The 15,125-nt window shown below is 42.4% G+C and overlaps 1 protein-coding gene across 4 annotated transcripts in view; it reads left to right on the top strand.

Annotated features, from left to right (window-relative positions):
* Positions 1-15,125, top strand: part of ttll5 (tubulin tyrosine ligase-like family, member 5) — a 386,423-nt gene that overhangs the window by 220,324 nt on the left and 150,974 nt on the right. For all 4 annotated transcript variants that reach the window (XM_060829527.1, XM_060829530.1, XM_060829531.1 and 1 more), the window contains one exon: positions 500-666. In XM_060829527.1, the coding sequence (XP_060685510.1) occupies positions 500-666 (167 nt within the window). The remainder of the gene's footprint in view (positions 1-499; positions 667-15,125) is intronic.

Consider the following 15,125-nt stretch of genomic DNA (forward strand, 5'->3'; position numbering starts at 1 on the left):
TTTCTGTATCTACGTGTTAAATGGCTTGTAAACCTAGACATCTGAGTGATTGAGCCTGGGCATGATTTCATTGGGTAAGACAAATTTCAAGACTGTGAGATGAATTGACTATCTTGATCAAGTAGTCTACACCACAAAGAGCTTCTATCCTGGGCAATTTGACTCATCAATTTGATTTTAAAAAGCTGTTGGCATGATCTCTGTTTTAGTTCCTAACTCTGGTGGTGAATTTTACAACCTTACACCCTTCTGGGGGAAGAAAAACAGCTTCTCTTACTCTGTATTCTAAACATTTTTTCTCCTGAGCATCACATCCATTTTCTCTCAGAGAGGTACCCATTTTGGCTCTTTTTATTGTGTGCAGTTTCTTTTTATTATTCAAAATGCAGGCTGTGTGCACGGATGCAGGTATGTGCCGTTGTGACAGGTAAGATTGCAATCAGAATGGATGATATTGACCCCCCCCACCCCATGATTGCTGCTTTAATTTCTCTCACAGCTATCCAACATGAACCTGGCAAGTGGAGCAATGAGCAGAGGAAATATGTTTACGACACCGGGCTTCCAGTCATCAGTCAAAAACTTGGATTCGATACACGCTGCCCACCTTGACTCTCAAGCTCCCAGCTCTGGGTGTGGTGACAGAATCGCATCTACAGCCTCCCGGTAAGGTCTGAAGAAAAAAAGGTTCCCAAATGGATTTGTTGTTCAGCATTTTCAAAGGTTGTGATGCCAGGTTAGCTTAATCATATCAAACATTCGCAAGTACCAATGCCCCAGTGTGTTCTACCTGGGTTACTTCATTTTTGGAGTCAATATCAAAGGCCGTTATTTGTTGTCTTTCCCTAAGTGCCCTTGAGAAGATGGAGTTTTTTCTTTTATTCATTCATGGGATGTTGTGCTGCTGGCTGGCAACATTTATTGCCCATCTCTAGTTGTCCTTCAGAAGGTGGTAGTGAACTGCTTTCTTGAACTGCTGAAGTCCATTTGAGGTAGGTAGACTCACAATGCCTTAGGGAGGGAATTTCACAATTTTGACCTAGCAACACGAAAGAAAAAGTGATATATTTCCAAGTCAGGATAGTGAGTAGCTTGGAGGAGAACTTACAGATGGTACTGTTGCAATGTATCTGCTACCCTTGTCCTTCTAAATTGTAGTGTTCTTGCATTTGGAAGGTGCTGTTGTAGGCCAAAGTGAATTTCAACAGTGCACCTTGTAGTCGGTACGCACTATTGCTCTGAGCATCTTTGTTGAAGTGAGTGACTGTGGATGTGGTGCCAATCAAGCGGTCTTTTCCTGGAAGGTGTCAAGCTTCTTCAGCATGAGCTAACTCAGCCAGGAAAGTGGGGAGTATTCCAAAACATTTCTTGTTGTATCTTATAGATGGTGGAGAGTCAGGCTGTGAGTTATTTGCTGCAGGATTCCAGCCTCCGAACTGTATTTGTAACCGTAGTATAGATATGACTGTTCCAGTTCAGTTTTTGATCAATGGTGACTGATTGATAGTGGGGGATTCCATGATAGTACCTTCATTGAATGTCAAAGGACAATGGTAAGAGTTACTCTCACTGGGGATGGTCATTGCTTTGCACTTGTCTGATGCAAATGTTAGTAGCCACATGCCAGCCTGGATACTGTTCAGGTCTTTCTGCATTGAACATGGACTGTTTCAGTATCTATGAGTCATGAATGGTGCTGAACATTATGTAAACATCAGCAAACTTCCCCACTTCTGACCTTATTAAAGAGGAAAGGACATTGATGAAACTGCTGAAGATGGTTGGGCCTAGGAAATGACATTGATTACTATAACCAGGTATAAGGTGTCTGGATTCAATTTCCTGTCACTGTTTTGTGAGGATATAAATTGTGTGCAAGAGTATGGGGAAAAAGCAGCAGACTGGTACTAAGTAAAGATGCTCAGTTGAAGAACCAGTGCAGGTACGATGGGCTGAATAGTCTCATTGTGCACTGAAACATTTATGATTCTGTGAAGAATACACCAAGATTAGAATGACCAGGAAGGGTTTGAGTTCTGAGGAAGGGTCACTAAACCAAAACGTTAACTCTGATTTCTCTCCACAGATGTTACCAGACCTGCTGAGCTTTTCAAACAATTTCTATTTGCTTTCCTGTCCACCATAAGCAAGAGCAGTTGCAAATGTTTCTTGAAACTAGAAGCTGAACAACTGAACAGTGAAGAATATGTGGACATTCTCCTAAGATATATGGATAAATTCAAACAGTGGGCTTAAGGATGAACTTAGCCCAAGGAAAAAATCCAAACTTGTGATAGGAAGTCTGGTAACAGGAGGGACAGGTTGAGTCATGGTGGTCTGGATAGGGACCAAGCCTTAGTAGGGAACAAGATCAAAGACCAAAGAACAGATGAAAAGTGTGTCAAGTGGTAGGAGACCTGAAAATAGAGAAGTTCTAGTGACATTTGAGTTAGATGGTGAATTGGTAATGGCAAAACTGAAATAATTTGTCAGTTGGAGAGAGTCTGATGTACACATGAAGATGCCAATTAAAAGCATTCAGCATTACCCCATGAGTGGATGTCTACGGAGGACATATCTCCTAATAGCACCTTGAAAGCTAATGTCAGACTTTTAGCGCGGGATTTGAAGAACAACTGTGTGACTAGGCAGTGCAAGCAGTTTTTTCTGATAGTTGGCAAAGTAAATTCAAGGATTTTCCAACCACCTTTAGCAATGCAGTCACATCAATGTAAATTCATTCATGGCAGAGGAACATTTTTGAAATAGGAGCAATTTCAAAGAGAAGTACTTTTCAAGCCTCCAAAACAAACTGGTGATAGAGAAGGTAAATTATGGAGGCTCAACATGGGTGTCTATGGACTAAGCAACGCACCCAGGGTGTGGTTTTCTCAAGTTACATTTATTGTATTAAAAGCTAGATATATTCAGCTAAAAACAAATCCTGACATGTTTTAGTGTAACTGCAGAGAAATGCTAGAAGACGATTTATAGTGCACTAGGAAACTTTCAGTGAGGTGGATCTGAGACATTTGAGAAATTGGTGATAGTTAAAATTATAATAGAATTTCAAATTGGCACTTTTAAATATTTAGGCCAAAAGAACTGCAGATGCGGGAAATCAGAACCAAAATAGAAATTACTTGAAAAACTCAGCAGGTCTGGTAACATCTGTGGAGAGAAATCAGACTTAACGTTTTGGTTTAGTGAGGAGAAAGTGAGGACTGCAGATGCTGGAGATCAGAGCTGAAAATGTGTTGCTGGAAAAGCACAGCAGGTCAGGCAGCATCCAAGGAGCAGGAGAATCAATGTTTCAGGCATCCTGAGAAAGGGCTTATGCCCGAAACGTCGAATCTCCTGCTCCTTGGATGGTGCCTGACCTGCTGCGCTTTTCCAGCAACACATTTTCAGCATTTTGGTTTAGTGACCCTTCCTCAGAACTCAAACCCTTCCTGGTCATTCTAATCTTGGTGTATTCTTCACAGAATCATAAATGTTTCAGTGCACAATGAGACTATTCAGCCCATCGTACCTGCACTGGTTCTTCAACTGAGCATCTTTACTTAGTACCAGTCTGCTGCTTTTTCCCCATACTCTTGCACACAATTTGTATCCAAATAACTATCCAATGCCCACTTGAATGCCTCAGTTGAACCTGCCTCCACCACTTTTCCAGGCAGTGCATGACTATTTGCTGTATGAGGAAATGGGTTTTTTTTCCTCACATTGTCCTTGCTTCTTTTGCACATCACTTTCAATTTCACAAATAGATTACCTCCAAGCCTCACAAAAGGCTGTTGAGAGGCGGAGAGGAATTCAGTAATTGTAATGTCGTTGAATGTCACAAGGCAACGGTTAGATTCTGTCTTGCTCATTTCCTGACACTTACATGCTGGATAAGTCACTTGCAACTTATCAACCTAAACATGTCTATAGTTTGCTGAATAACACATAGAATTCTTATGTATCTTGTTGTGAAGTCAAAGACAGGTGGAAGGACAGATTGAGGAGTTGGGGAGGCTAAGAAGGACTTGGACAGGCTAAGACAGTAGGCAAAGAAGTGGCAGATGGAATACAAGGGGGTAAGTATGAGGTTATGCACTTTCCTGCTACTGAGTGTCAGTGGTGGAGGGAGTGGATGTTTGTGGATGTGTTGCCAATCAAGTGGCTTGCTTTCTCCTGGACGGTGTCAAGTTTCTTGAGTGTTGTTGGAGCTGCCCCGATCCAGGCAGATGGGGAGTATACCATCACACTCCTGATTTGTGCCATATATGTTGCATAGATTTGGGGAGTCAGGAGGTGAGTTACTCGCTGCAGTATCCATAGTCTCTGACCTGTTCTTGTAGCCACTGTGTTTATGTCGTGAGTCCAGTTGAGTTTCTGGTGAATGGTAACCGCAAGGATGGTGACAGTGGGGGATTCAGTGGTGGTAATACCGTTGAATGACAAGAGGCTGTGGTTAGAGTGTCTCTTAATGGTGACGGTCATTGTCTGGCATTGTTTGGTGTGAAGGTTACTTGCCACTTATTGGTCCAAGCCTGGATATTGTCCAGATCTTGCTGCATTTGAACACGGACTGCTTCAGTATCTGAGGAGTTGTGAATGGTGCTGAACACTGTACAATCATCGGTGAACATCCCCATTTCTGACCTTATGACAGAGGGAATGTCATTGATGAAGAGCTGAAGATTGTTAGACCTAGGACACTACCCTGAGGGGGTCCTGCAGAGATGTCCTGGAGCTGGGATGACTGACCCTCTACAACCACAACTATCTTCCTTTGTGGCAGGTATGACTCTAACTAGCCGAGAGTTTGCCCCTCATACCTATTGATTCCAGTTTTGCCAGGGCTCCTTGATGCCATAACTTGGTCAAATGCAGCCTCGATGTCAAGGGCTGTCCCTCTCACCTCCCAAGTGGAATCCAGCTCTTTTGTCCATGTTTGAACCAAGGCTGTAATGAGGTCAGGAGCTGATTGACCCTGGCAAAACTCAAACTGGGTGTCACTGAGCAGGTTATAGCTGAGCAGTTGTTGATGCTTCAGCCTCAGCTTTCCGCTGATGTTCTGAGCTCCCACATCGGTGAGATGAGAATATCTGTGGATCCTCCTCCGGTGATTGTTTAATTGGCCACCACCATTCATGACCGGATATGCAAGGACGGCAGAATGTAGATCTGATTTGCTGGTTGTGGAATCATTTAACTCTGTCTGTAACTTGCTGCTTCTGCTACTTGGCATGCATGTTGTAGCTTCATCAGATTGACATCTCATTTTTAGACCAGTTTGGTGCTGCTCCTGGCATGCCCTCCTGCACTCTTCTTTGAACTAGATTGATCTCCTGGCTGTCTGGTAATTTTAGAGTGTGTAATATGCCAGGCCATGAGGTTGCAAATATGGTGAGGAAATGATTTGGAACATAGAACAGTACAGGCCCTTCAGCCCATGATATTGTGCCAAGCATTGTTCCTGATTTATACTCCACAGCTCCTATCTAATAGCAGTATAATTTCCCCCTCCCTACCTAGTAGATTTAACTTAATAGTGTTGAAGATAGCTCTGAAAATCACTGTTACACACTTGCAGGCTTTCTCCTGATGCTGTTTTCTTGTTATTGTGCTGTTTTGTTCCTTACTCCCTCAATGCTCTCACATCATGTCCTCCTAATAATGTATCTTACATTTTCTGTGCCTTGCTGTCTCCCACTTCTCAACCTCCCTCATGCCCTGTCTCACTTTTTCTCATGCTCTATCTATCTCTCCTTTTGTGCTTTCTCTCTTGGATGTTATGTGGAAGCACCAGACTCATACTCACAATGATGCAATTTGAATTCCAGTTTGTAAAATTTGGCTCCAGTGTAACTGTAACGTGAACTGACAGGAATGATCTGCAAACTAGCTGAAGCATTAAATTGCACTGCACCCCCTCTCATACCCCCACCCCCAGCTGGACTGTGCCAGCTGTTGGTGATGTGCTAACACTGTCTCGTCCAATAATCAGGGCACAAAGTGAAGCAGCAGACCGCTTTCCTCTAATGCTCACGAGCAGCTGCAATGTGGTGCTCCAAATTATGTGTCAACATGCCAGGGAGACTCAGTGAGCCCAGGGCACAGATTTCTTAAATTGTTCCCACACTAATGCATCCTTCAGTAGGGGAAACTGAACCCATATGACCCTAGGCACACAGTCGCTTGAACCTTCCCATTTTTGACTATTAGGCAGTGGTAACATGCCCTCAGAGGTTTTGCAAAGTGTATTTGGCTGAGGCAGGGTAAAATATCCACGCAATGGGTAATTCTAAATTTCTCTCCTTGTATTAAGCCAGGCAAGATGTATAGTTGATTTACAATGGTGAATGCAGATTTGAATTAGACTTCTTTTAAAATCTCTGTTGGTTTTAACTGTAACAAAGGTTACTGTCCTTCCTCATCCTTCTCGATTTGTCTGCACAGTTTGATATGCTTGGGCCTTGCTGACTTCCTCCCACCTTTCCAACCTCACCAAGCTGCTTCCACTTGCATGGTTCTAATCATAGTCAAAGAGTCACCTGTAATGGCTTCTCCTCCCGATCTCTCACTATCACCTCTGTTTTTGTCCCTCTTCAACTAAATGTGGGGAAGATCAAAGCCATTGTCTCTGACTACAGCCACCAATTCCATTCCTTTCTATGCAGCTGTCTGAGGCTGAATCAGTTTGAGGCTGAACTGGATTGTTTGCAACTTTAGCTTTATGTTTGACCCAAAGATGAACATTCAGTTACATATACACACATTACTAAAACCATCTATTACCACCACCATTGCATTATCCAATTTCACCCCTGCTTCATTCCATCTTCTGCTGAAAGTCTTTTAGTTGCCTTGACTGCTTTAAAGCCTGGTTGTGCCAATGCATTCCTGGCTAACTCTCCTCTTTTTGCTCTCTCTTGTAACCTTTAAGTTATCCAAAACTGTTGGCTATGTCCTTGTTTCCACAATGTCGTATTCACTCATTATCACTGCACTTCTCCTGTATTGGTTTCCTTTTCAGGAATGCCTTGATGTTAAAATTCCCGACTTTGTTTTCAAGTCCTTGATGACCCATCCACATCTCTGTAATCTCATCCATTGCCCTGTGAGGTGGCACTCCTCTCCACTGGTGCCCCTTACATGTCTTGTTCTACCAATTGTGACTATAACTTTACCTGCCCTGGCCCCAAGGCCTGGGATTCTCCCTTTAAATCTCTTCACTTTTCTAGCTGTCTTTCCTACCAAAATGTTCCTTAAAACCTACTTCATTAACCAAACTGTCAGTCTCCTGCCTTGGTACGTATCTCTATGTGATACAGAATTATGTTCTGTTTTATAACGCTCATGTGAAGCACCTTCGAATGTTTAGATTATGTTAAAGGTACCTTATGAATGCAAATTGTTGTTGTGGAGGCGGAAGCAGGAAGAGATGACTCAATAAAATATTCAGCCAGTACTGTGTCCAGCTCAGTTTCCCAAATTAATAGCAGACGGATTAAATGGGCTTCAAGACCACTGATCTCTGCTTGTGTCATTCTCTCAGGGGCCCAATATCAGGATGGAGGGATTGTAATGGCTGATTTATTAGGTTGACATTAGGTAGAAGTTTGATAGAAACCTCTTCCCCTATGTGTGGATTAGTGATCCACCCTGTGTGTGGATGCGTGTGTGTGAGGGCGGAGTTTCTGCTTACTCTCTGCTTTGGATTTGAAGTGAGCTTCTTGAAGGGGAAGAATGGTATCAGCTGCCCCAGAGGACCCTCCCCTCCCCTGCTTACCAGGTGACAGCTCTGAGCCCAGCTCCCATCTCCAACTTCCACCAAGTTCCTGGCAGAAGAATGAGCGGTCAGAATTCCTGAGCACTCCTCACAGCCAGAGGCACTATTCTTGGAATTCAATTTATTAAAGTAGCAAATGCTGAGAGCTGATGGTCTTGGAAAGAGAATAACAAAACAAGAGATTGACCTTCAACCTGATCAAGCGGTGCAACAGCTTTTATCATTATCACATCTTTACTCCACAGAACATACCTCATGGAGCTTCACAAGAGTGTTTTCAAAACAAATTAGACCAATTGACATGGTCAAAGAGGTGAATTTCACCTTTCACTGTCCAGATAGTGAGGCATAATTTTTAATTGTTGTTAATGTTATAAATTACGAAATACAGCAGCTAATTTGTGCATAACTAGATCCTGCAAACTGTTAAATTACAAAGTAATTAATTTAAGCAACAGTGGATAAGATATAAATGCTATAACCATGTGAGTACTTCACTCCCACTGTATTGCACTGAGAGTGTTAGACTGAATTACCTGCTCAAATGGGGCTTGAACCCACTACCGATTAATCCAGCGTATATGAACAGAGGTGCTGAGATGAAAATGTTCAGCAGGGGAGTTTCACAGCAATATGGTATGGCAGCCAATACCAGAATGAAGGATGCAAGGGATACACATGATACCACAGCATTAATTTCAAACGGCTGTAGGAGCTGAAGGAGGTTAAGGAGATGAGGAGAGGCTAGGTCTTTGTGCAATGCAGGTTTTCCCAAACTTACTGAACCAAGCTATATTGCTGCTCGCTGTAGTTCTGTATCATTCTAAGGAATGGAATAAGCTCTGAACTGATATAGAAATATCACTTAAGGGTTAATTTTTTTTTGCTGCCCTTGCACTCAGTTTTAGAGTTGACGTGTAATTTGATGATGCTGCCATCTGACTCTCCTCATAACAAAAGAATTGAGTCATTATTTGACCACACAAGTAGCTAATAATGAAAACGTATGCCTCTTTGGGGAGTATGGTTCCCCCTCTGTGTCCATTAATGCAGTGTTTGGATTTTAAACTTCGGTTCTCGGTCAGTGAGGCCAATTAAAGATGCAGGGAGTACCCAGTTTAAATGGCTACCGAACATATGTAAATGTTAGTCCTCAGAGTTCTGTATTCACCTCCTCACTCACCTGTTCCACATGTGGACTAGTTACATGGAACAACCATAATCCTAATGGATAGTGGAGCATGCTTGAGGGCTGAATGGCCTACACCTGTTAATATTTCTATGGTCCATGTGAAACTCAGCTTCTTACATGAAGTCCTGTAATTTTGTTGCTCCCTGTGTATTTGTGCCTCTGAAATAAAATGTGATATGGTGGCTCAGAATCTGTATGAAATATGGCTTCATTCCAAAACCAAATCATTGATTTCATGTGGCCTGAACTATCAGCTCTGATTTGAAGCAATGAATTGGACGCTGCCATGAAATGACAGCGTGGAATCTTACTGTGTCAGTATGAGTTTCCCTCATGGCTGTTTAAAGAGATTTTAACCCGTTACTTTAAATGCTGCTTACTAAAGGTCTCAGTGTTTCCGCAGGACTTTGGCTGAACTGGTGCTATACTTACTGCAATGTGATTGTTATGTCTTTTTTGAAAAGCAAGGATTAAATGATGTTAACTTAGATAATGTTGGAACACATTCCAGCATTCTATGATTCTGTGATTGGGAAGAAAGTCAGAATGGTTCTGTTCCAAGCAAGCACTTCTCCATATCCAACTTATTCCTCCCGACTCATTGAATGCCCTTTGGAATAACAGGGTCTACCCTGCTGACAACCCCTTTCCCTGCTCGTTCAAAAATTGCAGAGGGTGGAGTGGGTAAAGGGAACTCTGTCCATCTCCTCCTCACCTCTTTTCTTTGGTGGTTTATGCTACTTCACCTGACAATCTGAGACACATGATCTGCTCCTACGCTTTTACAGAAAGAACTTGAATTTTTGTGGTGTCTTTCTGGATGTCCCAAAGCATTTTACAACCAATTAAATACTTTTGAAGTGTAGTCAGTACCATGATGTCCAGCATAGCACTTCTTGCCAGCAGTGTCAGCTTTAGGGCTTTGCTTCAGTCATTGGTGTGGAGCTTGCATTCAGATAACAGAGAATTTCTGGCTCAGCCAGATCTGTAACTAACTGAGTGATGGCTGCCACCTCTTAATGAAGACTTCCATTTTAATTTGGTGTCAACTGCTCTGTGTCAGACTACATTAGTGCCATGACATGTCTAGAAAATGTGAAAGAAATCAGTCTGGTTAAGTCCTTGAGATTTAAAAAAAATCGTTCTTTTTTGGCATGAATTTATTGTCTGAAACAATTGTGTCTGGTTTGTTTAAAAGTTTCACATTCAAAAAGAAATCAGATACTCCAGCTGAGTGCAAACGCTAGATTGTGTGGCTGTTTCTCCACTTACAGTGACCTCATACATCTGCATATGTACGGGTGTGCAGTTGGTTCTAAGAATGCGTGTATATTTGTTTTTAATTTTATAATGGCTATGTGCATGTCAGTTTGCACCTTTTTGAAGATATTTGGGTGTTTTACTACATTAATGGTGTCATATCAATTAAAGTTATGTGCAGATTTGTGTGTCTGTTTCAGAGTGCATTTGTTTGAATTAGTTTGAGTGTTTTTGTATGTGTCTGTTTCAGTGTCTGTAGCTTGCTGAGGAGCTGTGTGTTTCTGTTTGTGTGTGTGTGGGGGGGTGCGGGGGGAGGTTGTGTGTGTTTTTGTGCATGTGTACATCTGTTTTTGTAAATGTACAAACTGACAGTCTCAATATTTCATGTGCGCCTCTCATATCTGGCCCAGTTTTAAGGCAGTCCTGAGTGGGGGAGGTGGTGAGGGGGTGTGTGGAATCAGAGTCACTGAGATGAAAGTAGGTTATTTTGATTGTTATGGTATTATTACTGTTGAGTCCTGTTTCCATTGAACTGTGTCTGCTGCACATTACTGGCAACTCTCATCATTACAGCACCAGACCCATATGCAACCTACTTCTACCTTCTTCATTAGGTTTAAGTCCAAAGATAAAGTCTCTTTTATAACAATTTGAATCACAGGTTCATCTCAAGACCTTTCTTTCCTTGTACAACTTGGTCCCTACAGGATAAGAGAGAGGCCATTGTCCAATTTACTGTTATAACCAGTCACCCACACCTCCTCCATGCACTAGCAACCTGGCTGTTTGGGCCACACTCACATCAATCAGAGGATTGGAATTCCGGTCCTGCTCTGGGATTTGAGATCATGTACTAGCTTGATAGGCATTGCCGTTTAGTTATGACATGAAATGAAGGCCCTACCTGCCCAGTAGACCTGTAAGATGTAATATGTAGTCAAGAGTGTGGTGCTGGAAAAGCACAGCAGGTCAGGCAGCATCCGAGGAGCAGGAGAATTGATGGTTCAGGCAAAAGCCCTTCATCAGAAAGGAGGCCTGTACTCTGGGGGGCTGAGGGATAAAATTCTCCTACTCCTCGGATGCTGCCTGACCTGCTGTACTTTTTCAGCACCACAGTCTTGAGTTCAACTCATCTGTGCCGACCACACATCCCAATCTGATGTAATTCCATTTGTCAGCATTTGCCCCATATCCCTCTAAATCCTTCCTATTCATATATCCATCCAGATGCCTTTGAAATGTTGTCATTGTACCAGCCTCCATCACTTCCTCTGGCAGTTCATTCCATACACAAACCAACCTCTGTGTGAAAAAGCTACCCCTCAGATAATTTTTTTAACCCTTTCCCCCTCACCTTAAACCTCTGCCCTCCAATTTTGAACTCCCCTCACCCGAGGGAAAAGACCTTGGCTATTCCCCGAATCCATGCCCCTTGTGATTTTCTAAACCTTTATGAGGTCACCCGTCAGTCTCTGACACTTCAGGGAAAAAAGCTGCAACCTATACCACCTCTCCCTTCAGCTCAAACCCTTCAGTCCCAGCACAATCATTGTAAATCTTTTCTGCAATATCTCAGATTTAAAAACATCCTTACTATAGAAGAGTGACCAGAACTGTATGCGGTATTCTAAAAGTGGCCACACCAATGTCCTGTACAGCTGCAACACAATGACTCAACTCGTATACTCAATATTCTGACCAATGAAAGCAAGCGTGCCAAATGCCTTCTTCACCACCCTGTCTACCTGTGACTCCACTTTCAACAAACCATGCACCGCACCCCTAGGTCTCTTTGTTTGGCAACATTCCCCAGGGCCCTACCATTAACTTGCCCTGGTTTCTCTTACCATGGTGCAAAACCTAATTTGTCTAAATTAAACTACATCTGCCACTCCTGTGCCCATCAGCCCATCTGATCAAGGTCCTGTTGTGCTTTGAGGTAACCTTCTTTACTGTCCACTACACCTCCTATTTTGGTGTCATCTGCAAACTTACTAACCATGCCTCCTATATTCATATCCAAATCATTTATATAAATGACAAAAAGCAGTGGACTCAGCACCGATCCTTGTGGCACATCACTGATCATAGGCCTCCAGTCCGAAAAACAACCCTCCACCACCACCCTCTGCCTCCTACCTTCAAGCCAAGCTTGTATCCAATTGACTAGCTCTTCCTGGATCCATGTGATCTAACCTTATTAACCACTCTACCATTATTCATGACACTTTCTGCTTCTCCATACACATTTCCCTCAACATACTTAGTGGCCACACCGCACTTCTTCCTTTTGTCTCACACTTATCCTCCCACATTGTTTGGGGAGTTGGAAGGTGGCAGTCAGTAGCATAGTGTTACTCTCACTGAACTAGTAAGCCAGAGACCTAATCAAATGTTCTTGGGATGTAGGTTCAAATTGCAGGATGGCACTGATGGAATTTGGATTTATTTAGTAAATTGGAATATAAAGGTGGTCTCAGTGATGGTGGATATTCAACCATTATCAATTATTATTAAAATCTGATCTGTTCCATTGATGTCCTTTCAGGAAAGGAAATTTGACTCCTTACATGGTCTGCATATGACTTTAGGCTTATATTAATGTGATTGACTCTTAATTTCTCTTTGAAATGGCCTAGCAAGCTCAGTAGAAAAGCAAATAATGATAGGTGACAATTCAGCGCAGGCCTGTGCTGTAATGTTCTTTGTTCTTTGTTCAGTTGCTGGCCTTACTAGCTGAGTCCACAGCCTATGAAGGAATAAAGAAAAAATCCGTCACTGTCCATTACCTTGCTCCAGCTTCACTGACCATCCAGAATACAGTGCCTGCTTGTTAAGCACTTTCTTACAGACTTGCAAATCCTCAAGAAAGTTTTTATGCATCCCCAACTTGGAAGCTTTATGTTTTGCCCAAATGAGATCAAAAATGAAATGTTATTCATCTAAACTGACACATAGCTTTATCAAGAATATAATTTTGATCTCACAGACTCTGCCTTTCTTTCTGTTGCTTTGAATTGAGTGAAACAGATTGTGGAGAAAGTTGGTTGAGGTGAATAAGGAATAAAACTGGTCACTCAGTCACTAACCAGAGGATGGAAGTACAGTATTATCAACAGGATGACTAAAGAGATCAGGGAGGGATATTGAGTCAGGGAGTATCTGACCAGAAACTTGGTAAGAGCTAACCCATAATGGCTTTCAAATGAAAAGTAGGTAGGTATTTCAAGAAGAAGAATATGGAAGTGAAATGGAACCAAAGGGAAAAGACTTTGGGAGAGAGGAAATGATGGTAATGGAGAGTGGACAAAGAGAAGGAAAACAGATAAATTCCGAGCTGCACCAGGAATACATATTGCTAAATTTCACAGCTCTGGATTTTAGATCTCATGACCAGGCTCAGAGTTGGGAATTTGCAACCTAATGATATGTGGCATTCTGACTGGCACAGGATTTGTGACCAAGGGAGCTGTCCCAAATGGTTAGAGGTAACCCAGGAATTAAACAGTAAACCTTATTCTGTTATCATGGAAGCTTCTGAACTATTTAATCTCACTGCAATCATTGAAAGCTCCATTCTTAAGAGAACCATCAGTACTGGAAACCTGAAATACCATTAGAGAATATCCAGACATTCTTTGGGCACATACAGAGAAAGAGAAAAAAACTGTACTGATTTTATATAACCTGAAGCACTAACCTCTTTATCTTTCACTGGTTGTATATTTCCAATATTTTTTCATATTATATCAAGTGTGATTAATTTTTGGGAGATTTTGTCAATTTGACAAATAAAGCTCCTCCTTTCTTTCCCAGTCCCCCTGTCTGTACGTGTGTCCAGTGATGGGCAGGTGCCTGGCAGGGGAGGTGTTGCATTTCAAGAAGTGCTCCTTGCCATGCACAAATGACCAATCTTCACATATCAGCCTGGCCAATTGACATGGGAAAGCATTCTAGTGTTGCCTGATCTTCTCTTCACTCAACATTTCCTTCACTTTCTCTCCAGCATGCATTAGAGTGACTGAGTGCATGAACAGTCAATCAATCATGGAGGTAATGAGGTCTGCAGGTCAGGGCTGGTGAAAGGTCCTGGCCTCTAAGGCTGACTGCCCTGCTGCTGTGATGCTGCATGAGCTGCAGTGCATTTTCCAGCTTCATATTTTATCGACTTTGGTCAATGAATTATGGCTACCTTCGGCTGATATATACGGGTGAGATTTGTTGGTTTTGTTGTTACAGTGACTTCATACTTAATAATATCTGTGGACCTGAGTTTGAACGGTTCTGGATTCCTGAATGTTTTTTAATGAGTGCCAATAAAAGAACAGTGGAGCATTTATTTTAACCACATGTCCTGTGCCAATTGCATGTTTACTGCAGAGCCCCTTCCTGGGGTTATGACAATCATGTTGCAGTTTCTGCTTTTGGAGAGTGTTTGATTGGATTTTCTAGTTGATGGTCAGCTTGGGGAACAAAAGGAACTTTCCAGCTCAGCTCTCCCAGTTCTGGAAAACTTCTTGTGTGTCCAGTGAGAGAATGGTGCCGTGGTTCAGCCTACCGAAGAATGCTTGTCTTTGCCGATTAACCTATATTTTCAAAGATAACAGAGAAATCTGTTTGTGTTTGGTGACACCAATCTACACATGCCAAAAATGTCATGCTGGAAAAACACAGCAGGCCAGTCAGCATCTGAGGAGCAGGAGAATCGACATTTCGGACATAAGCCCTTCTTCTTATGCCCGAAGTGTCGATTCTCCTGCTCATCGGATGCTGCGTGGCCTGCTGTGTTTTTCCAGCACGACATTTTTCAACTCTGGTACTCCAGCATCTGCAGTCCTCACTTCCTCCTACACATGCCAAAAGTCAAACTGGCGGCGTCTGAATATTCCA

This window comes from Hemiscyllium ocellatum, chromosome 8 (genome assembly GCF_020745735.1).
Source record: "Hemiscyllium ocellatum isolate sHemOce1 chromosome 8, sHemOce1.pat.X.cur, whole genome shotgun sequence".
NCBI lineage: Eukaryota > Metazoa > Chordata > Chondrichthyes > Orectolobiformes > Hemiscylliidae > Hemiscyllium > Hemiscyllium ocellatum.